The 26,358-nt window shown below is 56.8% G+C and overlaps 1 protein-coding gene and 1 long non-coding RNA gene across 4 annotated transcripts in view; one reads left to right on the top strand and one right to left on the bottom strand.

Annotated features, from left to right (window-relative positions):
* Positions 1-26,358, top strand: part of LOC137462488 (uncharacterized) — a 338,602-nt gene that overhangs the window by 56,793 nt on the left and 255,451 nt on the right. The gene's annotated exons all lie outside the window — the stretch shown is intronic.
* Positions 9,885-25,881, bottom strand: LDLRAP1 (low density lipoprotein receptor adaptor protein 1). 2 transcript variants are annotated; one of them, XM_068172906.1, is made up of 9 exons: positions 25,722-25,881; positions 23,797-23,939; positions 22,156-22,268; positions 21,486-21,600; positions 18,004-18,076; positions 17,669-17,752; positions 15,981-16,111; positions 14,098-14,132; positions 9,885-11,963 (listed from the first exon to the last, which is right to left on the bottom strand). In XM_068172906.1, exons 1-9 carry the CDS (start codon positions 25,804-25,806, stop codon positions 11,819-11,821), a joined length of 924 nt encoding a protein of 307 aa, XP_068029007.1. In that variant the 5' UTR covers positions 25,807-25,881; the 3' UTR covers positions 9,885-11,818. The 2 variants fall into 2 exon arrangements, with proteins under 2 accessions (XP_068029007.1, XP_068029008.1); XM_068172907.1 differs by having other exon boundaries at positions 15,981-16,108.

The raw sequence follows: 26,358 nt of genomic DNA, 5'->3' as shown, positions 1-26,358 counted from the left end.
ATCCTGGCTGCTCCCACCCGCTGTGGTCCAGCAGGGAGTGTTTGGGAGAGGATAAAGGGATCCTGGCTGCTCCCACCCCCTGTGGTCCAGCAGGGAGTGTTTGGGGGAGGATGAGGGATGGATCCTGGCTGCTCCCACCCCCCGTGGTTCAGCAGAGTGTTTGGGAGAGGATGAGGGATGGATCCTGGCTGCTCCCACCCCCCGTGGTTCAGCAGAGTGTTTGGGAGAGGATGAGGGATGGATCCTGGCTGCTCCCACCCTGCCCTGCCTCACCTGTGGTCCAGCAGGGAGTGTTTGAGGGAGGGTGAAGCTTCAAGGCTGCTGTTCCTGCCCTGCAAGCAGCAAGGCTGGTGTTGTTTCATGTTATTTCACTGCAGCTGCCCCTGGTTTTATCTGCTTGGGATCAGATCAAGGCAAACCCAGACATTTAAACCTGGCTGAGCCATTCTGCAAACACCAGCCCTAAACTCGGAGCAGGGCTCATCTCTGCTGTGGAAAGAGTGGGCAAAACAATCCCTGATGACCTGCAATGACTCAGGACAGGAGAAACCTGTGTGGTATCGATTGTTTTAAGGCTTTAGAAACACGAGCAGAGGGCAGGAGGCTGCGGAGAAGCCCGGGTAGTTAAGGAAGCTCGTTCTCTGCTCCCTGGGCATGGATTGCAGTGCTGCTGCCTCGAGTGGCTGAAGGAGCAGGGAGTGAGGGGCAGCACTGCTTGGCGCTTTAAACCGCGTGCTGAGGGACTGCCGGGATCCTCTGGGGAGGATTTATTGGAACAAAACACCAGAAAGGCTGAATTGTGACGGTAATCCGACCATGGCAATGTCACCCGTGCAGGGTGGATGGACGAACCGCAGGAATTCAGCCAAGACAGCCTGGGGCACCGACCTGCAGGAAAACTGATGGATACAAGGGAGGGAAAGGGTAAAGGTGAAGAAAGATGTTATTTGGAGCAGCCTTTCTCCTCCTCCTCCTGCAAATGATCCCCTCAGCATCTCTTGGGTTGCCAAGGAGGACTTTTCCAGGCTGGAAGTTACAGAAATGGATAAGCTGGAAGTGGGGCTTGCCCTGATTTAATGTAGAGAATTTCAGTGAGCTAAACCTGCAAAAAAGGGGTTCCTGACCCCCCTCTGTGCACCCCAGGAGTGCATGGACAGTGCAGAGAAAGCAGCTGCCTCACCTAAAGCTACAGAAATGCTACAGCCACATCCAGACCACAGAAAATGGGATATTTGGTCCCCCAAAGCTCTGAATTCAGGGGCATCATCACACACTGATCTGCAGGTCTGGCTGCTTTGCTTTTAACTCCACATTCCTACATACAAGGTATTAATTATCTGAATTAAGAGTCACACTTAGGGATGCACAGAAGCCTTGCTGAGAATTCCAACAGTTCTCTGCAGGCAGGAGAGAGACATTTGCACGATGTAAACCCCATCACCTCAGCCAGACTCATGTTCTGTCCCAGAAGAGGAGGAAAAACCCGTTCACATCTGAGATGACAACCCATTCCGAGTCCCTCACTCCAGAATTGTGTAGGAACAAGCTCTCACAAGAGGAGGAATCTTGCTTAATTATGGTAAAGGTCTGCATCTCAGCAATCTTACCTCCTGCGTGCCAGGGAAAATATCAAAGACGCTGAAAAATAGTACAAAAGCAGAAACACAACATAAGGTGCATGGAGGAGAGAGCAGGAACATTCCTAGTTTATTACTTTCCTGTAACACCAGGTGACTAATGGAACAGGCTGCAGCTTTTTCCCCTGTTTTTTCATTAAAATCAGCATCATCAGAACGCCTGTGTTCCATTTTGCCCTGCTTAAATAAGGAGAGGGCCAGAGGAATGCCGTGAATTTGCTCTTGTGAATGTGGAGCAACAGCCTATTTTAGATGGCTTCAGAAATAAGATCCCAAGTGGGAAAGGTCTAAGAATAATTTTCAGCCAAAGACTTCACCTGGCAGGAAATGCAGCTCAGGCAAACCAGACCCAAAGATAAATCAGGGAGGGACTTGGTGAAAGCAAAACAAGCCCAGCTTTCCCCTGGGTGTCCAAATGCCACCTGTGAGGCCAAACCCCCTTCAGCTGCTTCTGCTCAACTGCAGCAGCTCCCTGGCAAGCCCTGAAACAAGGAGAGGGTTCTCTGCAGCCCAAAAGAACTTTTCAGTCACCTTGAGGATGAAGTTCATCTGTCCCGACCTGAGAAACGGGTCACTCCCAAGCTGGCTGGGATGAATCACTGTCTGCACTATATTTAAACCCAGCCTGGGGAGGCCAGCACTGAAGTGTTGTCATTGTGCCAGTCTGGTGTCCCACGTCCCTCGTGGCACCCGCAGGCAGAACGCGTCCTGTGACACGGGCACAGCCTGGAGGTGCCTCAGCACCAGCACTGAGAGCTCACAGAGGAGTTTCCTCTTCCAGCATCCCCCAGGAGCTGCTTATGGCCCTTAGCTGGTGGCACTGTGCCAGCACAGCCCCTGCTGCTGCTGCTGGGACAGGGGGATTTGATCCTCCAGGTCCCTCCAGAAATGTCCTTTCAATTTTTCCTGGGTCAGTAGAAAATGAAATAATTTTAAGGCGCTGGTGTGAGACAGGGAAATGTTTTCCCTTCCTGGTGTCTCGTGTGGTCCCAGCTCAGACTCCTCATTCCCTGAGATCCCTTGAGATGACAGGTCTCCCACAGGCACCCACAGACCCACTCAGATTTCATCTTTCCTTTTCCTCCTTGAAAACTGCACACAGGGCAATGCTAAATCCACATGAAAAACTGAAAATATCTTCACCCGGGCTGAGCAGATCCTCCCCAGGGCCCCCAGCAGACCCTGCCCAGGGCGGTGCCTTGTCCCTGTCCCCACCCCGGGCTTGGCGAGCGGTGAGCTCCCACCAGTGCCCGGAACAAGGGGAGGGGAGGTGTTTGTGCTGCATGAGCTCCCGGGTTTCAGTGCTGTCTCCGAGGGGCTGCTCCAGCCACACGCGCTGCATACAGATGGAAAAGGCTCTGCCCAGGTGGCCAGGCTGGAGCAGGAAAGGGAGCTGGGAAAACAACAATGACAGGATTATAAAAATACCTGCCAGGTACCAGGAATGCGAGGGGGACAGGGGGGATCGAGGAGTCCTGGGGCAAGGGAGAGCTAAGGAATTAATGTCTCAGGGCTGTGTCCTTCTGTCCTGGCTTTGGGAAGGAAAAAAACCCCCAAATTTCTAGGTAAGACCTGAGCGGACGCACAGCCCAGCGGTGGAGCAATGCCAACACCCCAGCGCTGATTTTCTCCCAGGTTTGGGGGCTCTTTGAAGCCAGAGACCCTCGGGACAGGCTGATCTCCCGTGGGGCACGAGGAACGCTGTGCAGGACGTGGGGAGGGAGCCTGGAGCTGCTCATTTTTAGCTGCCTGGGAGGGAGGAGGAATGTCACCTCTGCAGACCTGAGGTTGGTGCTTCGTGGCTGCTTCCATCTGTCAGCCATCAGCGAGCCCGTGGTGGCCCTGAGGCACAGCCCTGGCCGTGTGGCACGCAGGAGGGTGGATTTGGGGGAGCTGCAGCATCCGGGGGCACCCCAAAGCCTGGCGGAAGGCTGTGTGTGCACGGCCCGAGGCAAACCCAGCTCAGCCTTTCAAGCCTTGCTGACTTCCAGAGCCTTCCCCCTAAACTTGCTCAGGGCTCTTTCCACTTCATCCTGCAACAGCCCGGTGCTGGCTCTGGGCTCTGAGGGATGAAAGAGGAGGAATTGCAGCCTGCAGAGCCCTGCAGACAGCAGGAAAACCCAGGGCCTGCTGACCGAGTGGCTGATGGCACTCGGGAAGGGACTCTCCTCTCGAGGCAGCTGCTACCTCCTTGCTCCTGAAAAGGACTTTTGCTCCTGCTGGATCAAACTTTGTTGGGTGGGAGGGAACACAGTGCAGTGCCAAGGCTGGAGAGGCCTTTCAGAGAGAGGAGATGGCTTTTAAAAGCACGTTTGAGAGCTGCGAGTGGCCTCGAAGAGCCCTGGTGGCTGGGTGGCAGTCTGGAGCTCGGCTCGGGTGGCACTGGGTGACATCTGGAGCCGTGCGAGGACAGCCAGAGCAGATGCTGGCAGTGGCTCCCCCCGGTTACTGATTCTCACCGCAGCCAGGAGCTCCTCTCCCGATATTGTGCTGTGTTAGCGCTGCAGCACCTCCCTGAGACGGCCCAAACCGGATAAAGCCCGAGCGCTCAGGGCAGGCAGCTTTAAATCAGCATTTAGAGGAGCCTTTATCGCTCCCGCTGGCTCGGAGCCGGGCCGGAGGCACGGGCAGGTTGGCATGCTCAGCCTGGGCTTTCCCAGCTCCACGCCGAGCCTCTGAGGGGGGTTGGTCACTCGGAAGAGACGCGTTCAGTGACATCGCACTGCGGCTGGCAGTGCCAGCACAGCGGGAGCGGTGCCAGCCCAAGGGCAGGGACACACCTGAACGCTGCGGGCTCCAGCGAGGGGACCGCGGGGCGGCACGGGTGGCTGGGGACACACACTGCACCCCTGGGGCTGCTGAGGCTGCTCCCCGCCCCGGCACAGGGCACAGCCTCTGCCCAGAGCATCCCTCGGCGCTCGGTGCGTGCCCAGCACAGCCCGGGCTGGCACCACGCGGCTCCGGCTCTCCCGGGGCTCTCGGCCGCTCAGCCGGACCCCAAAGCTCTCCTCCGCCCGGGCTGGCTCTGGGGAAGCTAAAGCGGTTTGCGTGTGTCTGTGCCGAGTCAGGCGGCAGAGGAAGGGCTGGAATTTGGGCGCTCCCGCAGCTGCCGTGCAGGGTGGCGGGGCAGCGCCGGGGCTGCTCGGTCTCTGCCCCGCCTCAGAGCCGCGCTCCGCTCCCGGGGAGGTGGGAAAAGCAGACCCGGGCAGGTGGGAAAAGCAGACCCGGGCAGGTGGGAAAAGCAGACCCGGGCAGGCTCAAAGCGGCAGTGGTGCACGGCCGGTGTGGCAGGCCAGCCTCTCCTGTCAGGGCTGGGAAATGACTCCGCTGCTCCTGCCCGTCTGCTGCCCTTGAATTCCTGCACCAGGAGCTCTCCCACTTCTCCCATCACATTCCGCAGACGTGAGTCAGGCCAGCTCGAAATATAAACGGGAGACCACAGAGGAGCAGGTGACCCAGATTCTGACAGACCTTCCCCAGTTTAATCTTGATTTACACCACCAGCCACCGGCTGGGTCACGATGTTTAACCAACATGAAAAAACAAAGCCCAGCCTCTCACACTCCCTGAAAGCAAAGCTCCTGCCTGCCCAGCACTGGCTCTTTCCACACACATTCACATTTGGCCAACCCACTGACCCCTAAACTCTCACTCAGTCTCATTTGATGGATCTCAGGATCCACCAAAGCCTCAAACATAAATGCCAGGGATCAAATCCAGCCACTCCCCAGGGCCTGGGGCTGTGGCTTTGGGATTTATTTGGTTCCTCTGAGAGGTGGGAAGGTGGATTAGGGGCAGCTGTGACTCCAGCTGTGGGTGGGGAGTCCTGACCTGACATGGAGCATCTGGGAGGGAGCTGAGCCCGGGCAATCCAGCCCCAGCTCTGTGCCTGGTTCTGCAGGGCAGGGCTGGGAGTTCCTGGTGATCCATGCTCAGTGAATATCCCTGACTCCAGCTGGACCACGGCTCCAGTAAAGCTCTGCCAGAGTCAGTTGGATCATCCTCTGGCTCACGCACCAAGCACGAAATTACAGGTTCCTGTTACAGGCTCTTTATTAGCAGGTGATTCCACAGGAGCTGTGATTTTCAAACCTGAGCCGGATCTGCAGGTCCAGCAGATTTTTTTGCATCATTCTCATCCCTCTTCCACCACCCACCTTCTGTGCTCTGACTGTTTTTGACTCACACGTGAAGCCAGGTTGATCTGAGAGTCGCTGACAGGAGATGCAGCTGGCTCCTGTCACTGCCTGGCTGCTGTCACCCTAAGAACCCCGTTCCCAAAAGCTGCAGCCCCTCCTTTTCCATGGACATGGGGCCTCCCCCAGCCTTCCTTACAAACAAACCCAACCACCCAAAGAATTCTGACACGTTTTCCTGGTTTTTTACCATTTTCCTTTGGGCTGGCTGAGCCACAGCCCCTTCTTGGCACATCAGCTCTTGTTCTCTAAAGGTTAAGTGATTAGAAATATTTCATGTATCTTAAGGCTGCCTCATTCCCCTGTAATGTGCAGGTTCTCTGCAGACAGAGCTGCATGAGTCGCAGACATGCAGGACATGATGACCTGGCAATGTTCCACAGGGCAGTGGGAACCAAAGGACATCAAAGGCAAATCCCTGCTGCTCCTGCCTGGGCTCAGGATCCTGTTCCTACACACAGGACACTGATTAAAGCTCTGCTCTCCCCTGAGCTGTCCAAGGGATGCTGCAAGCATGGCTCACTGTCATCATTTCACTTGCAATAATACATGAGCTTAGAGGAAGCCTCTCAGCTGCAGCTTTTTATATCTGAACTCTCCCTGGCTGAGCAATCTCAGCCTACTATTGATCCAGATGACGCATTTGATTCCTATAACTGAGATTGGAATTAAAACCAAAAAGCGTTTCTATTTCTCCCAGCGAGTTTGTTTCTCACGTGTGACAGCTCGGAGCGTGCATCACTCGGGCTCTTGCCATGATTAAAGTGAAGGAATTTTTTAAAAGTGGGAAGCCGGGGCTGCTCCAGCCCAAAAGCCAGCGATGATGGAAGCAAAATACCTGGGTGTTCTCTCACCCATCACCTTTCAAACGTCAGGCAGCTGCTGAAGTTGTTTTCTGGGGATCATGGAATGGTTTGGGTGGGAAGGGACCTTAAAAAGCATCTCATCCCCAGCCCTGGATGGGCAGGGACATCTTCCACTGTCCCAGGGTGCTCCAGCCTGGCCTTGGGCACTGCCAGGGGTCCAGGGGCAGCCCCAGCTCCTCTGGGCACCCGTGCCAGGGCCTCACCTCCCTCACAGGGAAGGGTTTCTCCCCAGTATTTCATCTCATCCCACTTTCTTTGAGCTTTAACCCATTCCCCTTTGTCCTGTCGAGCAGGAATTTGGAAAGAATAAAATGGAAATAAACCCACGGGCAGCTGAGAATCAAACAAGAACGTTCCGATGCCGCAGGCTCAGTGATCCTCCCTTGCTGCTTTCTCCTGGTCCAAGAGAATTTCCAGCAGCTGAAGTGGACAGAAATTCCCCAGTTTCACACGGAATAACCACTGACTCGGAGGAGAAAGTCTCTGATTCAAGAGCAAGCCTGGAGCCCTTCCTCTCTGGGCAGCAAAGTGAGCTGGCACTTGCTCACTTTGGATCTTTCTGTAGGAATTGCATTGATGGAGAAAGTGCTGTGTATCCGCTTGTTTATTTGCCAAAAAAAGGTTAAGAAAAAAAAAAAAAGTCTATTAAAATCCTGCACCTCTGGGACTGCCTGTGAAAGGCGTGTGATGACTCCAGCAGAGAAGTGATCAGCCTGCAATAATTTAGATGTTCCTGTTGCTATGGATACTTTCTTTAAGTGCAGCATACCATTATGATTTAAATTTCCAGTAACTCACACAAAAAAAAAAAGCACATTAAAAGTAATAAAAAATGCCAGAGACGCAACTGTTTTATTCCTCCTGTCAGTTCTACTCGTGCTGTGACAGCGTTGGAGAAGTGATGAAATTGCCACCTTGGAGCAGGTTTAATTCTTCTGCTCATTTATTCCATTAATTAGACCTGGGGTTCGTGGCTGTGACCGAGGCGGGGGCCTGGTGATGGGCTGGGAGCTGGGATGTGACACTGGGAGCTGGGATGTGACACCGGGATGTGGCACTGGGAGCAGAGATGTGACACTGGGAGTGGAGGTGTGACACTGGGAGCAGGGATGTCACACTGGGGTGTCACACTGGGAGCAGGGACGTGACACTGGGAACTGGGATGTGGCACTGGGAGCAGAGATGTGACACTGGGAGTGGAGGTGTGACACTGGGATGTGGCACTGGGAACAGAGATGTCACACTGGGAGCAGGGATGTGACACTGGGATGTGGCACTGGGAGCAGGGATGTGACACTGGGATGTGGCACTGGGAGCAGAGATGTGACACTGGGATGTGGAGGTGTGACACTGGGATGTGGCACTGGGAGCAGGGATGTGACACTGGGATGTGGAGGTGTGACACTGGGATGTGGCACTGGGAGCAGGGATGTCACACTGGGGTGTCACACTGGGAGCAGGGATGTCACACTGGGGTGTCACACTGGGAGCAGGGATGTGACACTGGGATGTGGCACTGGGAGCAGAGATGTCACACTGGGAGCAGGGATGTGACACTGGGATGTGGCACTGGGAGCAGAGATGTCACACTGGGAGCAGGGATGTGACACTGGGATGTGGCACTGGGAGCAGGGATGTCACACTGGGAGCAGGGATGTGACACTGGGATGTGGCACTGGGAGCAGAGATGTGGCACTGGGAGCAGAGATGTCACACTGGGAGCAGGGATGTGACACTGGGATGTGGCACTGGGAGCAGAGATGTGACACTGGGATGGGGCACTGGGAGCAGAGATGTCACACTGGGAGCAGGACAGGAGCAGGGCTGGGAGCTCAAACAAGCCCTGACACGCTGCAGGTCTGGGGGCTGTTCCAGCAGCAGCAGCAGCGCAGGCAGATGCAAACACGAAGGTACAAGGCAAACAACTCCCTGCAAAGTGTCATCAGCCAGGCTTTCAGGCAAAAAACCTTGCCTGGAGTGGTGTTGCCATCCGTGGGATTGGAGCAGCTGAGACAGAAACTGCGGCTGGCGTCGGGAGGAGTCTGCTGTGGAGGCTGGAGTGTTTGCTGAGGAAGGAGCTGCTGATGGGGAGGGCTGGAAAGGTGAAAAAAAAAAAACCCTTGGAGGCAGAAAGTGAGAGAGGTGGGGTTTGCAGTGTCTGCTTAGAAAGGAGAGGAAGGAAAATCCCCCGGACACCTCCCCCCGTGACTCCGAAACTGGGATGGCAAAAGTTTGGGGCAAACAAGGGGTTTGGGGAATACTTTGGTGTCTGAATCCTGCTTTTCTCACCTGCTGGCTCAGCAGAGCCCAGCAGAGGCCCTGCAGCCCCGCCTGGGTGTCTGCTCCATCCCAGCACTGCTCTTCCCAGCGCTCTCCCTTTTCCAGGACAGGAGCCATGACCTGAGCCCGTGGCCTTTAAAGCCTTTTAAAATGCATCTTCTCCCTGCTCACGGATGTTTCCCAAGCTGGAACAGCTGGGGGAGTGATAAATGAGGAGCCAGCAGGGATTTCAGAGCCAAACCCTGACGGGCTGTGTGTTCACAAGCTGCCCCCCTTCTGCAGGGAGAGGAGGGACCTGGCGGCCCTGCTGAGGGGACAGTGACACTGGTGATGGTCACACCGGGGAGGAAGGGTGGCCAGAAGGGCTGGGAGGTGGCACAGCCCTGGTGGCACAGCCGGCACTGCTTTGCTGGCACAGGTGAACCATCCCAGCCCTGGGCTCGTGGCCAGGGCCCAGCGGTGGCCCCCATGGCAGAGCCACCCCTCAGGAGCTGCTCCAGAGCCAGGAGAAGGAATTGATGCTGCTGGAGATCAGAGATGGGACCTGTGTGTCCAAGGCTGGTGGCAGTTAATTAACCAGCACTTGGGCACTAATTGCCTTCTACCCGCTCCTTCCCTGTGCCTCCAACCTCCCTGCTCTCCCTCCAGCTGCTTTCCTGGCTCTGTTCTCTGGCCCCATTTCCACTCCCCTCTCGAAGGTTTCCTCTTCCTGCAGTTTTTAATGACTTGACATCCCTCCCTTTTTCTCCTCGGGGCCAGCTGGAGAGGGCTGCTTTAGGCAGGGAGGAAAATCCCCAGGAGCCTGTCCCTGTCCTGGGCAGCAGGGAGAGGAGATGCAGGGATGCACTGTGAAACTCCCCCTGCCACCAGCAGAACGCCACGCATTAAAGGAACCACAGGGGAAATAAAGCCACCCAGCACAGAGGCTCCAAAAAACGGCAGTTTTTATTCCCCTCAGTGCAGAATATTCCTTACAGCATCAGGTTTTCTTAAAAAAAAAAAACAAAAACAAACAAAAAAAAAAAACCACTCCAGACACACAGAGATAGTGTTGTGAATGTCAGGGTCTGCTGCTGGAGCCTCTAGGGAAGGAGAGAGGTCGATGCCAGAGGAATCCTCACGCTCCATCCCGGGTTCCTGGGCAGAGCAGAGCTCCCTGGGCTCGGGGCTGGCTGCAGCCACTGTGGGCTCCTGCAGCAGCTCCCTGGCTGAGCCCTGTCCTGCAGCAGCTCTGCCGGTTCCTCCCAGCACAGCCCTTCCAAGATGTGGAACTGCCTTGAACACCACTCTGCAGGATCCACAGAGCTCAGGTTCTGTCACAGACGCGATGAGTCAGCTCCACGAGTCCCCAGCACCTTCTCACACTCGCACTCGGGGGGAAAAAATATCTCAAATCTAAGTCAGAGTCACTCAGCTGCTTCCTAATGAATTCTTGCAGCTGACAGAGAGGGTTTTTTCCCTTCCTGCAAGCAGTTTTAAGGGAGTTCTAAAAAGCTATCTGGGGAATGAATTAGTGCTTCAAACCCAAGTTACAAATCTATAAAACAGATTAGTACACTTCACGTAAGGCCACAAACACTGCGAGGTGTCAGTGAGACTATTTAGGATCGTTCAACTTAAATCTTTTAGTTAGCAGAAGCTTTGTACCTCCACTGCTGGTTTTCAGTCCCAGGGGTAGATGGAGCTTCCTGAGCCCCCTGGGAGCTGCGGCTGTCAGGGAGAAGGGGTGGGAGCACCACTGGGAGGGGCACCTCTGCTAACTGGGCAGCCAGGAATTGCTCCTGCCTGATCCCACTCCATCTGCAGCCAGGAATTGCTCCTGCCTGATCCCACTCCATCTGCAGCCAGGAATTGCTCCTGCCTGATCCCATTCCATCTGTAGCCAGGAATTGCTCCTGCCTGATCCCATTCCATCTGCAGCCAGGAATTGCTCCTGCCTGATCCCATTCCATCCAGCGAGCAACAACCACAAGGCTTTGAGGCAGGAGCAAGTCCTGGACAGGCAAACCTGCTGGGCCAAGCTGGCAACACGGATCTGTGGTCCTGCTGCTCCTCCCAGGCTGCCCTTGCCAGCAGAATTTAGCAGAACAAATCCTTCCTCCCTGGTGGTTTTGCTTTTAAAGCCAACGGAGCTTTGGGATCTCGAGAGGTGAGGGGTCAGCTTGGAGCCAGAGCTGCAGCATTGCCAAGGTGGGCTCTTTTTGGGTAAATAGCTTCTGAGGAGAGGTTCCAGGCACTGCTTACCTTGACAATTCGGAGCATTGCTTTCAGCTCAAGTTTTAAAGTGCAAAACTTCGTAGAGTCTTTGGGTTAAAAAGCGTCAGTTCCCACGGGAGCTGGGAGCTGTGGGGTGACTGACAGCTGTGAGAGCCACAGACACTGACACAAAAGCACCAGCTCTGCTCCCTCTTTGATTCCACACTGTCAGCAGCTGCTGCAAATCCCCTCCCTGGCCAGGCAGGTGATGTGTTGTTCCAGGCTGGGTGGATCAGTAACACTTGGAGTTTGCATCCCAGCCCTTTGTGGGGGATGCTCCAGGGGGGCTCTGGTGCTGCCCAGGCTGCCTGCAGGAGGACCAGGCCCCGCTGCAGCTCCTCCCGTGCTGTGCAGATGCTCTCCACACCTCCCAGGACCACTTGTAAACTGTGAATAAACATGTCCAAGAGCATCTCGTGGCTTAGGTAAAAGCAAGGTATAAAAATCCGCCTTAGGTCTCTGAAGCTTTGGTCTGCACTGGGCTGTGACATCCTCGGAGCTGCTGAGGAGCCCTGGGGAGCTCCCTGCTCGCAGCAGGATCCAGCCCAGGGCTCGGGGTGGTTCTCCTCCCTTGGCCCAGCCCTCAGAACATGAACAGATCGTCCTTCTCGGCCGTGCTGGGCTCCAGCCTGTTCCAGTCCACAGGGGACAGAGTCTCTGCACTCTGCATGTCCTGAGCTGTCAGCCCCGTGTCCAGCACCTGCGGGTTTGTCCTCGACTGGGCCAGTCTGAGGGGCACAGACACAGAGTGAAGCACAGAGCGAAGCAGAGTAAACAGAGAGTAAAGCACAGAGGAAAGCAGAGTAAACAGAGTAGAGCACAGAGTAAAACAGAGTAAACAGAGTAGAGCACAGAGTAAAACAGAGGAAAGCACAGAGTAAAGCAAGCACAGAGTAAAACACAGAGTAAGAAAAGCACTGAGTAAAGCAGAGTAAAGTAAGCACAGAGTAAAGCACAGAGTAAAGTAAACATAGAGTAAAACACAGAGTAAGAAAAGCACTGAGTAAAGCAGAGTAAAGCAAGCACAGAGTAAAGCACAGAGTAAGAAAAGCACTGAGTAAAGCAGAGTAAAGTAAGCACAGAGTAAAGTAAACATAGAGTAAAACACAGAGTAAGAAAAGCACTGAGTAAAGCAGAGTAAAGCAAGCACAGAGGAAAGCAAGCACAGAGGAAAGCACAGAGTAAAAGAGAGTGTAAAACAAAGATAAAGCACAGAGTAAAGCAAGCACAGAGGAAAGCACAGAGAGGAAAGCACAGAGTAAAGCAAGCACAGAGAGTAAAGCACAGAGTAAAGCACAGAGTAAAACAAGCACAGAGGAAAGCACAGAGAGTAAAGCACAGAGAGTAAAGCACAGAGTAAAGCACAGAGTAAAGCACAGAGTAAAGCACAGAGTAAAGCACAGAGAGTAAAGCACAGAGAGTAAAGCAAGCACAGAGTAAAGCAAGCACAGAGTAAAGCACAGCCCCACTCCTGCGGCACCCCCACGTTCCCACAGCCTCCCGTGGAATGGAAACCCTCGGGCCGGGGGAAAAGGCATCAGGGGAGCTGGCACGGAACATTCCCAGCTCTCTGGAGGCTGCTGCTGCTGGCTGCCCCAGCCTTTCCCCTGCAGGCATCCCGGGAATGGGCAGGCTGTGGCACACATCAGCGGCCTGGCAGAGCAGGGCTCTCCTCCCCAGAGCCATCCCTGCAGCTGCTGCCAGCCCCAGAGCCGCGACTCAGCTCTGCTGCTGCTGTCCCTGCCCCACCACAGCGAGGGCACAGCTGATCTTTCACAGCCCCAGGATCAGCTGGAAGAGCTTTTCATCCCAGATGACTCACAAAAGCCAAGCGGGCCCCGTTTGTTGCTGTGTCATTTACATACCCCTGTGAAAACGCTGCAGCACCAGGGCTGGAGGTTAACTCAGACATTTGGGGAGGCACAACCTCAAAACCAGCCTGGGGTGAAGCCCCAGTTTTTAATAAAGAAGGGACATGTGCAGGGGTGATGATGTGGCAGGAATGGCTTTGGGAGTGCTGCAGGATGAGCAGCCCAAGCTCTGAGTCACCAGAGGGCTGAGGGTGATGGGACAGCTCAGCATGGAGCAATGCAGAGCAAAGGCAAAACCAGCCACAGCTGCTGCAGCCACTGGGGCAGGGAAAACAGAGACCAGGACACAAATCAGCCCTTTTTTTATCAGCCCCAGCCTGGGACGAGGCTGCTGGGGAACGGGAAGCTGTAAATCATCCCTGAGAGCCAAACAGGACCCCAAGGGCTGAGCAGGAACTGCTGCAAACCCTCCTCCTGCCTCACTCCCTCCTCCAGCACCTCCCAGCCCGAGGGGGAGGAAGAGGAGGAGGAAGAGGAGGATGGGACCCACATAAAACCACACCAACCCTGCCAGGACAGGCAGGAAAACCCACCCGAGAGGAAACGGGTTTGTTTGCCTTTGCTGGATTGCTCAGCAGGCATGGGCAGGGAAGCCTTTAATTTGGAGTGGGGAGAGGAATAAACCCCATGAAGTGAGGGCCACACACCCTGAATTTGTGGGCTGAGGAAGAGCAAAGCCCCCAGTGCCAGAAGCTGGGACCAGCAGCCTGGAAAAGCCTCGGTGAGTGGGAGCAGACACAGCAACTGCCTGGGGAATTAAATTCCCCATCACACACTGCCTCTCTCCATCCTTAAAAGGTTGTCAAAATATTTGGCTTCTCTGGCAGCCTTAAAGCCTATCCTTCAATTACCAGCTGAGGCACTGATGGGGCAGCTGCCTGGGCCAGATCACAGCCCTGATTAGATTAAGGAGCATTATTAAAAGCCAGTCACCAGCCAAGTCCCAGGGGCTGCTCCCCGTGCTGAACTGGAAGGGAGGGATGAGAATTACCTTGAGAACGCCTCGTCCAGACCATCATCCATTTCCTTTGTGGAGAGATAAAAAGAGAGACAGGGAGTTGCTAAGAGAACTGCACAAAAGTGTATTTGGAGATCTGGCTCTGCACTCAGACAAAGAAGTATCTGTGCCTATTGGCTTGTGAGTGCCTCAGTCACCTCCTCTCCAGGGGAAAAGGTGAGCTTCAGGTGGTCCCGGAGCTTGGCCCTTCCCTCCATCCCCAGACAGGCTGACTGTGCCCCAGCTCCAGCCCGGGGGAGCAGCACGGGGATGGGAATCAGCACCCCTCACTCTCCCAGCAGGAGGGACCTGCACACAGCTCCAGGAGCCCCTGGGGCTGTTCTGGGTCAGGGTCAGGAGAGCAGCTCTGCACTGGCACAGCAGGGACAGCAAAAGCAGCTCTGGGACCCTGTATCTCTGCCCTGCTCCCAGGGTTTCCCAGGAAAGCACTGGAGCTGCCTGGGAGAAAACTTCTCCATGCTGTTCCCAAAATCCTGTGATGCACTTACAGACTTAATGCAATTAATAAGTGAAGTATGAAAACTCTGGAAGCAGGGAGGGATTGGAGATTGCTGATAAGCCTCCAGGATTTGATTTAGCCTTAGGGCTGATCCTCAGGTTTAACCTGGAAAGCCTCAGGCTCAGGCATTCACCCTGCTATTCCCCAAAATCCAGCAGGCAGGGGTCTCCAGAAAGGGGCTGTGCTGGGGAGAGACCCCAGGGCAAGAGGGGCTTCAAGGGTCAGCCCCAGCCTGCCTGGGGGTCAGAGAGCCATGGAAGGGTTTGGGTGGGAAGGGAAATCCCTTAAATCCCAGCCCTGCTGTGGCAGGAACACCTTCAGTGCTCCAGCCTGGCCTTGGGCACTGCCAGGGATCCAGGGGCACCTGTGCCAGGGCCTGCCCACCCTCCCAGCCTGGAATTCCTTCCCAAAATCCCAGCCAAGCCCACCCTGTCCCAGCGTGAAGGGGATGAGGGAGCACTGGGCTCCCTGAGGGATGCACACCCGGGGCTGCAGCATCACACCCTCCCAGAGATCCCTGAATCAGTTAAAGCAGGGCACTGAGCACGTTCCCAAGAAGCCATCCCAGCTCCCACAGACACGAACAGAAAAACGGGACTAACAACGAACTCTGCCCTGCTGTTAGTGAGCAGGAGCCAGAAGCCATCAAGGCACTGATTTGTGCCCCTGAACACAGCACTGGGGCGGTGTCCATGAGGTGACAAACCACTGAGCAGTGCTGCTGCAGACCAGGAATACTCAATTACCTGGCAGCAGCACTTCTCACAGGGCTTTGCCATCCTGTTCATTTATCCCCAAGCACCGAGGATCACTCCGAGCTGTGGCGCCTGCCTGAGCAGCTCAGCCACCCCAGAGCTCCCAGTTTAGCCCAGAGCAGCCCCGGGCTGGGAGCTGGAGCACTCCTGGCTGTGCCTTACCTAACACTTGGTCTCTTTGAGCCAGGTCTTACAAGCTCTCAGAGACAAGTATTACACCCTAGACAGCTCAGCTGCCTCAGGTGGCCTAAAGAAGCAGGATGGCTCCTGTGACAGTGTTGGAAACAAAAAAGTTTTAAATAAAAGGCAAAATAAAAAAGCTCTTTACAGAGAAAAACTGAGCCAGGGCAAGAGGTTCTTGCTCCTGCTTAAACACTTCACAAAAGCCATTTACTTCTTTTGTTCTCTTCTTTTCTAGCGAAGTGCTCAGGTGGGACTTTTTGGCTTCTGCCCAATTAGCCATCCTTAAGTTTGAGCTGAAGTCCCCAAGGTCCCATGAGGTGTCTTTTAACTAAATCGAGGAGAGAACCTTCTGGGCTTTCTTTTCAGCAGACAAAGGGTAATTTTGTACTCCATCAGCAGGGGCAGGTTCCTACACTCACCCACAGCACGTTGTTGTTGACCGAGGGGCTGGGCCCAAAGCTGCTGTTGTCCAGCTCTGGGCACTCCGTGCTGCTGCCCAGGGGGGATCTGCCAGGGTCCTCAAAATCCAGCAAGTTCCCCATGGCCGCTGCTGTGGGCAGAGCAGAGCAGAGATGGGGTGAGGGGAGAGCAACGGGCACAGCCAAACCTTCCTGCAAACCTTTCCACCCTGCCAGAGGGGAATCCAAGGGCTGCAATCCAAGGAATTCCTGCAGGACAGCCCCAGATCTGAGCCCTGGGGAGCTGCTCCCACCCCACTGGGGGCTGTGGGTTATCCAGGTCTCTTGTTTTGTTTTGGTTTTTCTTTTAAGAGTTTTAAAGTTCCAAATGTTACACTGTGACACGAAATAACTCGCAGGAGTAGGCTAGATGTAAAAGGAAAGAAAAAGAACCTAAAAAGGCTAACTTCATTTTCTGACTCCACCATACACAACAGCAAAAGTGGCAGTGGATTGGAGGGTGAAGCTGCCACCTCTCCACCCACACTGCTCAAACCAGCAGTCCATCAATTCTCTCTACTCACAAAGAAGAATGCAAAACAATCACTATTTACATGAACAGCGGGTGAGAAAACTCACTTACAATATGTAAATATCAGGAGGTATAGGAGCTTTTAGAAGAACTTTAGAACTCTTAAAAGAACAGAGCAACACAGGTCAGGCTCCTGAGGAGCTCCCAGTCCCTCCAGCAGCCTTTGGGAAGGCTCTGGGTGCCCACTGGTGCTCAGGATGAGCCCCAGGCCAGAACAGTCCCTGGGCAACATCCCCAGCTCGGCCCACACCACCTCACAAAGCTGCAGCACTATTTTATGGGGCTGAGGGCAAATCCTGCCCTGGGTGGAGCTCAGAGCCTGGGAAGCCTCAAACCTCCGCAGCAGCCTGCACTGGGGTGGGTGCAGGAGCGTCCCAGCCCTGGACCAAGCCCAGGGAGATGCTGGAGCTCATCCCAGCACCCATGGCAGCCCCAGGCTGGGCTGATCCCACCCTTGGGAGAGATTCCTCCAGTCCTGAGCCCTCCCAGGAAGAGGCAGGACGTGCCAGGCTGGAAGGAAGCCCAGTTCAATGCTGTTTTTCTCCGTGCCAAATCCTCTTATCTCCGTGGCCAGCATGGAGGAGGGATGAGCCTTCTGTCCCACTTCTCCCTGCCCTGCACCTCAGAGGCAGCAGAGGAGCCAGGGCCTCTGAACTGTGAGGGGATTTACGATTAAACTGCTCAGTTTCACACACCTCCCCTTGCTCAGGCTGCCCAGCTCCCCCAGCCCAGGGCAGGGCGAGTGTTTGGGGTCTGACACAGCCCCAGAACCCAGAACCCAGCACCCAGCTGGGGATCTGCAGATCCAGGCTGAGCTCCCAGGGACTCCCAGCCAGCCCGGGGCAGCAGCGAACAGATCTGGGGTGGCAGCAGGGGATGCTTAAGGGGGAGAAGGAAGCACTCAGCCGGCAGCCAAGAACTCTGAACTGTTGCTCCTCCTGGCCTTCAGAACCCTCCCAGGAGCTGTTTGAGGACAGTTCCCATCCCTCAGGGACAGTTCCCATCCCTCAGGGACCGTCCCCATCCCTCAGGGACCGTCCCCCCATCCCTCAGGGACAGTTCCCCCATCCCTCAGGGACCGTTCCCCCATCCCTCGGGCTCTGCTCTGGTGGCTCACGCGTGACAGGACGGGCAGGAGCTGCTGAGCTGGGGCTGCTCGTCCCTTCTGCTGCCAGGATGGACCTTTCCCTCTTCTCCTTCTCTGCAAAAGAGGAAACCCCATCACTGCCTGCAAGCTTTCAGGGAGGAGGGACCTGGCCAGACCACCTGTGGTGCTCCTGTCTCCTCGCGGAAGGCGAAAGCAGAAACCCTGAGGCACCTCAGGCCCTTCAGGAAAGGAGCACGGCCAGAACCTGGCTGGATTTACAGAGAAACCTGGAAATTGGGGAGGCAGGGGGAAAGGGGGACACAGCAAAGTGACCCCCTGAGGGTAAGGAGGGCAGTGGAACTCACCTTCCTTCGCTGCCTGCCAGAACTCAAAGGCAATTCTGAAGGCCTGGGCCACGGTGAGGGTGACAGCCTGGGCCTGGGGGAGCAGAGAGCAGGAAAGACTGAAACCTCTGAAATCACTGAAATTACTGAGGTCAATGACATCACTGAGATCAATCACTGAATCCGCTGAAATCAATGAAATCAATGAAATCACTGAAATCAGTCACTGAGATCACTGACATTGATCACTGAGATCAATGACATCACTGAGATCAATCACTGAAACCGCTGAAATCAATTAAATCAATGAAATCACTGAAATCAATCACTGAAACCATTGAAATCACTGAGATCACTGAAATCACTGAGATCACTGAAATTACTGAGGTCAATGACATCACTGAGATCAATCACTGAAATCAGTCACTGAAACTTCTGAAATCAATTAAATAAATCCATGAAATCACTTAAATCAGTTACTGAGATCACTGAAATCAATGAAATCTCTGACATCACTGAGATCACGGAGATCAATGGAACCAATCATTGAAGTTACTGAGATCACTGACATCTCTGACATCACTGAAATCAGTCACTGAAACTTCTGAAATCAATTAAATAAATGAAATCAATTAAATCACTTAAATCAGTCACTGAGATCACTTAAATCTATGAAACCACTGAGATCGATCACTGAAACCACTGAGATCACTGAAACCAGTGAAATTAATGAAACCACTGAGATCTCTGAAATCAATCTCTGAAATCACTGACATCAATCTGAAACCAATCACTGAAATCAGTCACTGAGATCATCCACTGACACTGATCACTGACATCTCTGTCACCACTGAAACCACTGGAATCACTGAGATCAATCACTGAAACCACTGAGACCAACGGACAGCTTTTCCCACGGGCTCAAGTCGAAGCCACAGGTGTTTTTGACTTGGTGCCAAGGTCTCCGAGCCCCTGGCAGGGTCTGGAGGCAGCCAGAGGGGTGTGCTGGGTCCCCACGGGCAGGCACAGGGCTGGAGCTGACACGCAGCACAGAGCAGCTGCTCCTGAGCGGGCGCTCCCCGCCGCCCACAGCTCAGCCTGACCCGAGCACGGCCCCAGGCCCGTGCCACCCTCTGCAGCTGCCATGGAGAGCAGCCAGAGCCACCAACACCTCCAGGGTCAGCCCTGGGAGCAGCCCTGGGGCACTGAGAGCTCCAGGGACCCCAGTGTTGGAGTCCAGGACATCCCTCTGCTGCCCTGGCTGCCTCCAGACCCTGGCAGGGGCTCAGAGACCCTGGCACCAAGTCAAAAACACCTGTGCCTTCCATTTTAGCCCATGGGAAAAACTGCCAGCTTTGTGTGAGGAATTACAAGCCACAAGGGTTTGAGTAGTGTGGTAGTTGAGTTAACACAGGGTGGAAAAGCAGAATTTTGGGGATTTTAGAATGGGGTTCAAGGGACAAGACGGAGGGATTTGGGCGTGTCCTGGCCTTCTTCTCCTTCTCCTTGCCCTCCATGTCTTGCTGTGATGGTGACACTTTTCTGTTAAGGCACAGACACACTGCCCACACAGATGACAGATATTGGCACGTTATTGCAAACAGACTATAGGTAACTTCTGATATAAAATGTGAACACCGCCCTGAGGGCAGACAGAATGCCATGGCCTCCTTGCTAGCCAGAGCTGGGCAGGTCAGAGAAAGAATGATACAGACAAGGGAAACTGAACAACCTTGAGAAGCCGACCCTACACATTTCAGACTCCTCCTTTGGCCGCTCGGGCTGGGGAACGAGGACTTTTACACTCTTGGGGTCACCCCGACCCCCAGACCCCGAGACCCCAGCACGGCCCCAGGCTGCTCCCAGCGTGGGTTTGTCTGTGCCAGCCTGGCCCTGCAGGAGCAGGGGCAGAAATGCCACCTCCATCAGGAGCAGGGCTCAGGAGCAGCCCCAGCCCCAGCAGAGCACAGGGAACGCTGCCCACACCCCCAGCCTCCAGGCTGGGCTGGCTTTCCCAAGCTGTGAACGCAACAAACCCAAAGCCAGGGATGGAACCCGCTCCCCTGGCAGCCCCCAGGGACATGGGGGGCACAGAGGGGGCACAGCACCCCCCAAAAGCCAGGCAGGGGGGCAAGGAGACCCCCAGAGCCATCAGTGCCAATTAAGGCTGGCAAGCAGGAGAGCTCACTGGAATGTGGGAGCTGTTTACATCCTTGATGGAAGTGCAAATGCTTTATGGCAAAAAACCCCTTAAATATGGTAATTAAGTATGAAACTCCTCACAGCTGTTTACAATTTAGGCTGTCACATCTGAATCAAGTTTAATAGACCCAGCTACTGTTGAGAATTACCCAGGAACTAAAAATATGGACTAATTATATGCCTGTGACTGGGAGCTGTGGTTCATGCAGGGCCCCTGCCCTGGGGAGGGCTGGCTCCCAGTCTGGGAGCAGGGATCGCCTCAGCAGCAGGACACTCCTGCATTTTACAGACCAGGAAAAAGGAATTTATTCCCAGTTTTTGCCACAGAAGGCTGTGGAGAACTTTATTTGGAGGGGGGTGCGCTGAGCTGATGCAGCAATGAGATAATTCTTTTAGCAGCAGGAAGATTTAAATTTTAATTTGCAGAGCGAGGCTTATCTTGGCCGTGCAAGGATGGGAGCACACGGCGAGGGAAGGAGAGACAACTTGTAGCTCCCATTATTCTCCCCAAGGGGAAAAAAGCCAGCTGGGAGAGGCAGAGGATTTTAACAGAGCCCTGGTGGCCCAGCTCCAGGCACGGGGATGCTCCTGAGGCCCAGGCTGGGATGCCCAGGGTGGGAATGGCCTCAGAGGGGATCTGGGACATCCTGCTCCCCCTGGGGAAGGATTTCTGGGGGCAGAGGGCTCTGACCTGCCCTTCCTCTCCCCTCAAGCCCCTTCCTGGCACAGGGAGGGGGCTCAGTGCCAGCTCTGGCTCCACCAGAGAGCCCAGGGCTCCCCTTGCCCCACTCCTCTCTCTTTTCACCAGGTCCCTTCCCATCCTGGAGCCCTGAATGAGCAGGAAAACATCCCAGGAGGGCTCAGAGCACACCCCAGACTCTTTCCCACAGCCAAGTCTCTGCTCTGAGCCCCATGCCCAGCACACAGCAGGGTCTCCTGAGGGGAGGACACGGCCCCAGCTGCAAAGATGCCACTAAAAACTCTGCAGGGAGCCCGGAGCTGGGGCTGGCTGCCCCAGCAGGGTCCCCTGGGCACCTCCTGCCCAAGCCCCTGTGCCCAGGAGGCTGCAGCAGCACAGGGAGGTGCCTGTGGGGCAGGGAAAGGCCCTGCAGGGCTTGGGGCAGGGTCAGCTCCTCGCAGCCTCACCCCAGAGAGGATTCACCAGCCAAGGCAGGAATCCCTGCTCCAGCTGGGATGAGCTGCTGGGCAGCGGCAGCAGCGCCCTGGGAGCTGTGCCTGAGCCTTCCTCTGAGCCCTGCAGCCCCTCTGTGCCCCTCCTCCTCCTCCTCCCGAGCACTGACCATTTTCCTCTTGGTGCACAGGAAGGCGTGGCACTCCAGGCTCTCGTTCAGCTGGCTCTGGGCAATGTAGGCAAACACTTTGTCGTGGGCCTTGTCTGCCGTGCAGTAGGAGATCCTGGAAGATACAACACCACGGGCTGGGCTCTGGGGAGAGGCTCCAGAGCCTCCTGGGGCTGCCAGCAGGAGCTGCCCAGCTCCAGGGCCAGGCAGGGAGCACAGGGAGGGCACCAGGCTTGGGCTGGGCAGGGAGAGAGGGAGGGTGAGTGGGTGAGTGAGTGAGATCCATGGGCACCACAGGGAGAGGTGGGAGAAGAGAGAAGAGAAGAGGAAATGTCTTTTTCACACTGTGGGACAGGAGAGGCTAGAGAAGGGGAAGATTCCAGCAGAGCAGCACCTCACACTGCTCTGCCTTCAGGAGAGAGGCTCACTCAGAAGGTTCTCCTTGGAGGATGAGGAAGGAGAAGGGAGCTGCTCTCAGCCTGGGATTTCATCTTCAGGCTCAAGGCAGGGAGAGGAGCTGATGCAGGGGTGCCCAGGACAGGCTGAGATTCAGGTCTGGGATTTGCAGCAGCAGATGCTCAGAATGCTCCCTGAGCTCAGGGGATGCGGGAGGGAGGCTCAGCAGGCCAGAGGAGCAGCCCTGGGGCACAGGAGAGCACCCAGCACCCACCTGTAAATGGAGATGTTCTCGATGAGCTCGTTGGTCCTGCTGTCCCTGAGCACAATCCCTCGGGGTGACACTTTCAGGGTCACTTTCTGCAGCTTCTTCCCACTTGCTTTTGCCTTTGGGAGGGAAAGAGGGAGGGGAAGTCCCAGGCTTCTAGCCCTGGCACCTCCAAAGGTGTGTGAGCAGAGTGGGGATGAACGCTGCCCTCCCCACGGGCTGATTCTGCTGCCAGGAGGGACACAGCACTGGTTAACCCTTCCCTTCCCCTCCCTGCAGCAGGGATTTGTGCTGGGACGTCCCCAGGGCCACCAGCACGGCCACAGGAGCCGTGCTGGGAGCAGGATGGGCCTGGCACACGTGGGCTCCCAGGCGGTGCCAAACCCCACTCCAGTGGCGAAGCACCCCCTGGACAGGACATCAGCTTCAATCCAGACTTTTACAAGCCACTTTCTCTTATTTACTGGCCTGGTGCTTTCAGCCTGCAGCTCACAGCCAGCTAGTTCCAGGCTGGAATCCTCAGCCCCATCCCAAAGCCATGCCCAGAGCAGTCCTGCCCCAGCCCCGGGGCTTTATTGAGGGGCTCCACTCCCCTTTGATCAGAGCAGATGTGGAGGGCTCTGCCAGCAGCCCCCACATGGAGCAATTCCCTCCTCCCCTGGCCCAGCTCAGCACATGCCAGGAGAGGATCCAGCACTCCCCACCCCACTGAGCTTTATGGCACAGCTGGGGCTCTGCCTCCTTCGCTTCTACAGGGGCTTAAAGAAGCCTCAATTCTACCTGGAGCTGGTGAGCCAGGAGCTCCGAGCTGGAGGAGGGCTGGGAATCAGGGGGATGGCTGGAATTGTGCTGGAGGAGGGCTGGGAACCAGGGGGATTCAGGAAATCCACCCCTCTGAGGTCACAGTGGGACAGCCGGCTGGGAACTGCAGCAAGCTGTCCCTCTGCCTTCCCCTCTCAGCCCCCCAGATCCTGCAGGGAAAGCCCAGAGCGGCGCTGGCCACGCTCCAAACGCTGTCCCTGCCCCGGGGCAGGCTGACTCCAGCAGGTCAGAGCTCCTCACACACCCCAAAGCTTATCACGGGGAGCCAGGGCTCAGCCACACACCCAGTGAGCCCCATCCCACAGCCTGGGCTGCTCCCAGGGGCTTCCCAGTGCCTGGAAGGGTCTGCACTTCCACCCACACCCCTGGAGGGGCTGGGGCTGCAATCCTGAGCCTCCTGCAGCTGCAATTCCAATCCCCTGGAGCTGCAGTCCCGATCCCTCCTGGAGCTGCAGTCCCGATCCCTCCTGGAGCTGCAGTCCCGATCCCTCCTGGAGCTGCAATCCCGATCCCCTGGACCTGCAAATCCTGATCCCTCCTGGAGCTGCAATCCCAATCCCCCTGGAGCTGCAATCCTGACCCCCCTGGAGCTGCAATCCTGACCCCCCTGGAGCTGCAATCCCAATCCCCCTGGAGCTGCAATCCTGACCCCCCTGGAGCTGCAATCCCAATCCCTGGAGCTGCAATCCCAATCCCTGGAGCTGCAATCCCAATCCCCCTGGAGCTGCAAATCCTGGCTCCCCCCAGCTGCAGCTCTGGAACCCTTCCCCGTGGGCCTCCCCCGAGGGCCAGCAGGGCCGCTCAGGGCCACCTGGGGACACTCACGGTGGCCACGATCCTTTTGACAGCAGCTGCAGAGAGCTCCTCTCCCTTGGGCTGCTCCACCAGGGTCATGCCCATGTACTTGAGGCTGAAGAGCATCCCCTCCAGCAGCGTCTCCCGCGTGTCCGTCCAGTTCTCGGGCAGCTCTGGGGACACAAGGAAGGCTCTGGGAGTCACAAACTCACAGCAGCACCCCCGAGGCTCCAGCTGCTGCCGTGCTGGGAGCCTGCAGAGGAGATGGGGCAGGGAGAGGAGGCAGCAGCACTTCAGCCACGAGGTGTTCACCTGGGAGCCTCCCCTGCCGCTCTCCAAGGCGGCAAAACAAACCCCAAAACGTTTTCCACGAGCCAGAACAAACAGCAGCAACCCTTTAGGAGCCACCCCGCGCCCTGACCCTGCAAAGCATCACCTGCACAAGGAGGATAAGATGGGATTTGCTGCTAAGCCCGGGCAGCTGCTGAGATCCAGGTGAGGTAAATCATCACCCACAGCCCTGAGGAGCCCCTCAGCAGGAGAGGTGTCTGCTCTCCCCATGGAAACCACCACGGGCCTCTTCCCCGAAGTGCTGGGGGGGCTGGAAGGAGGGTTCTAAATACAGGGATAGGTGTGGGGCCAGGGTGAAAGTCAGGTGGGCGTTCCTAAGCCTGAAATTCCACCCAGGAGCCACCTGGGATAGGCAGCTCGTGCTGGAGGAAGGCTTTGCCCTGAGCAGGAGGCAAAACCCCCAGCCCTGGGGAGGGATGGAGAGACAGAAGAGCCCCGAGGCTGCACTGCCTCGCACCCAGCCTCCTGCCGGGCTGGGGCAGCCCCCGGTGACTCAGGCTCCCGGGAAGGGACGAGCCACCATCACCCTGGCAGCACTGCCGGCTGAGCCCTGGGCCAGGCTGCGGCTGGACTGGGCTGCGAGGGGTGCCCAGGGTGTGCAGGAGCCCGGCGGTCTCACCTGGCACACCTGGAAGCGGCCGAGGACAGGTGGCACGCTGTGCTGAGCTGGTGTCCCAGCACTTCTAGAAGCCGGGGGCGCCGCTTGGCCGAAGCCAGGTGGCTCGTGTGCCAAAGTGCCAAACGCCGAGCCCGGGGACGCCCTGATGCCACCCGCAGCGAGGCCCTGGGCACCCCCAGCCCCTGGCACGGCGACAAACCGGTTTAAACGCAGCTTTGGCAGGGCAAGGGCAGCGCGGGGACAGCGACACTGCCCCGCACGTCCTGTCCGCACCGTGCGGGCTCACCCCGCCGCGGGCACGGAGGTCACAGCGCCTCGAGGGCCACCCCTGCCGGGCCAGCCCCCCCGGTGTCCCCAAGGCCCCCCGGTGTCCCCAAGGCCCCCCGGTGTCCCCAAGCCGGCCCCGTTCGTGTCCCGCCGCTGCTCCTCCCTGCTCCCCGGTGTACCACGCCGGGTCGGTGTCACCGGACCAGCGACAGCCACAAGTTCGGTGTCGCCTGGGGGGTGCGGGGTGGCCCCCCCCGGGCCCGGGAGGGCGCCTGGCAGGGCCCGGTGGCCGCTCGCCACGGGGCCATCGATCGTGTGACGAAGCCAGCAGCGGGACGAGGTCACAAAGTGCCCGCCGGGCGCCAGCCCTTGTCCCAGGCTGGGGGACACGGGGACAGGGGGACACGGGGGAAGGAGCGCAAGGAAAGGGGAGCGCAGTGGGGTGGAGCAAACCACGCGGCAAAAAGTGGGGCTGAAAGTGCAGAAAGAGCCGCGAGAGAGCGAAAGTGGAGCGCCGAGGGAGCGCAGGGGGAAAGCGGAGAGCGCGGCCGGGGCAGAGCGGAGGGAGAGGGAGAGGGAGAGGGAGGGCAGGGAGGGGAGAGGGAGAGGGAGAGGGAGAGGGAGAGGGAGAGGGAGAGGGAGAGGAGGGCAGGGGGGGGAGAGGCGGGCGCGGGGCCCGGCGGAGCGGGGATGCGGGGCAGCGGGGCTCGGCTCTCACTCTTGTGCCGCCCGCCGGCCCAGGACGGTTTGTGCACGCTGGGGCTCCTCAGCAGGGCCCGACCCGCGGACTTGAGCGCGTCCATCCCGGCCCGGCCCGGCCCGGCCCCGCCGCAAACTTTCCTGCGGCGCCAGCGCTGACCGCGTCCGGGGGCGGGGCCATGCAAATGAGAGGTGACGTCAGAGCGCCACGCCCTGTGCCACGCCCATCCCCGCCCGGGGCCCAAAAGCGCGGGGCCCAAAAACTCTGCGGGGTCCCAAAGCTCCTCGGGACCCTAAAGCCGTGTAGGGTCCTTAAAGCTCCTTGGGACCCTAAAGCTGTGCAGGGTCCCCAAAGCTCCTCGGGGACCCTAAATCTCCTCGGGGTCCCTAAAGCCGTGTAGGGTCCTTAAAGCTCCCTGGGACCCTAAAGCCGTGTAGGGTCCTTAAAGCTCCTTGGGACCCTAAAGCCCTGTAGGGTCCTTAAAGCTCCTTGGGACCCTAAAGCCGTGTAGGGTCCTTAAAGCTCCTCGGGACCCTAAAGCTGTGCAGGGTCCCTAAAGCTCCTCGGGGACCCTAAAGCTCCTCGGGGTCCCTAAAGCCGTGTAGTGTCCTTAAAGTTCCTTGGGACCCCAAAGCTCCTCGGGGACCCCAAAGCT

The sequence above is a fragment of the Anomalospiza imberbis genome, chromosome 25 (assembly GCF_031753505.1).
Source record: "Anomalospiza imberbis isolate Cuckoo-Finch-1a 21T00152 chromosome 25, ASM3175350v1, whole genome shotgun sequence".
Lineage (NCBI taxonomy): Eukaryota > Metazoa > Chordata > Aves > Passeriformes > Viduidae > Anomalospiza > Anomalospiza imberbis.
This window is presented reverse-complemented; position numbering and strand designations above follow the sequence as displayed.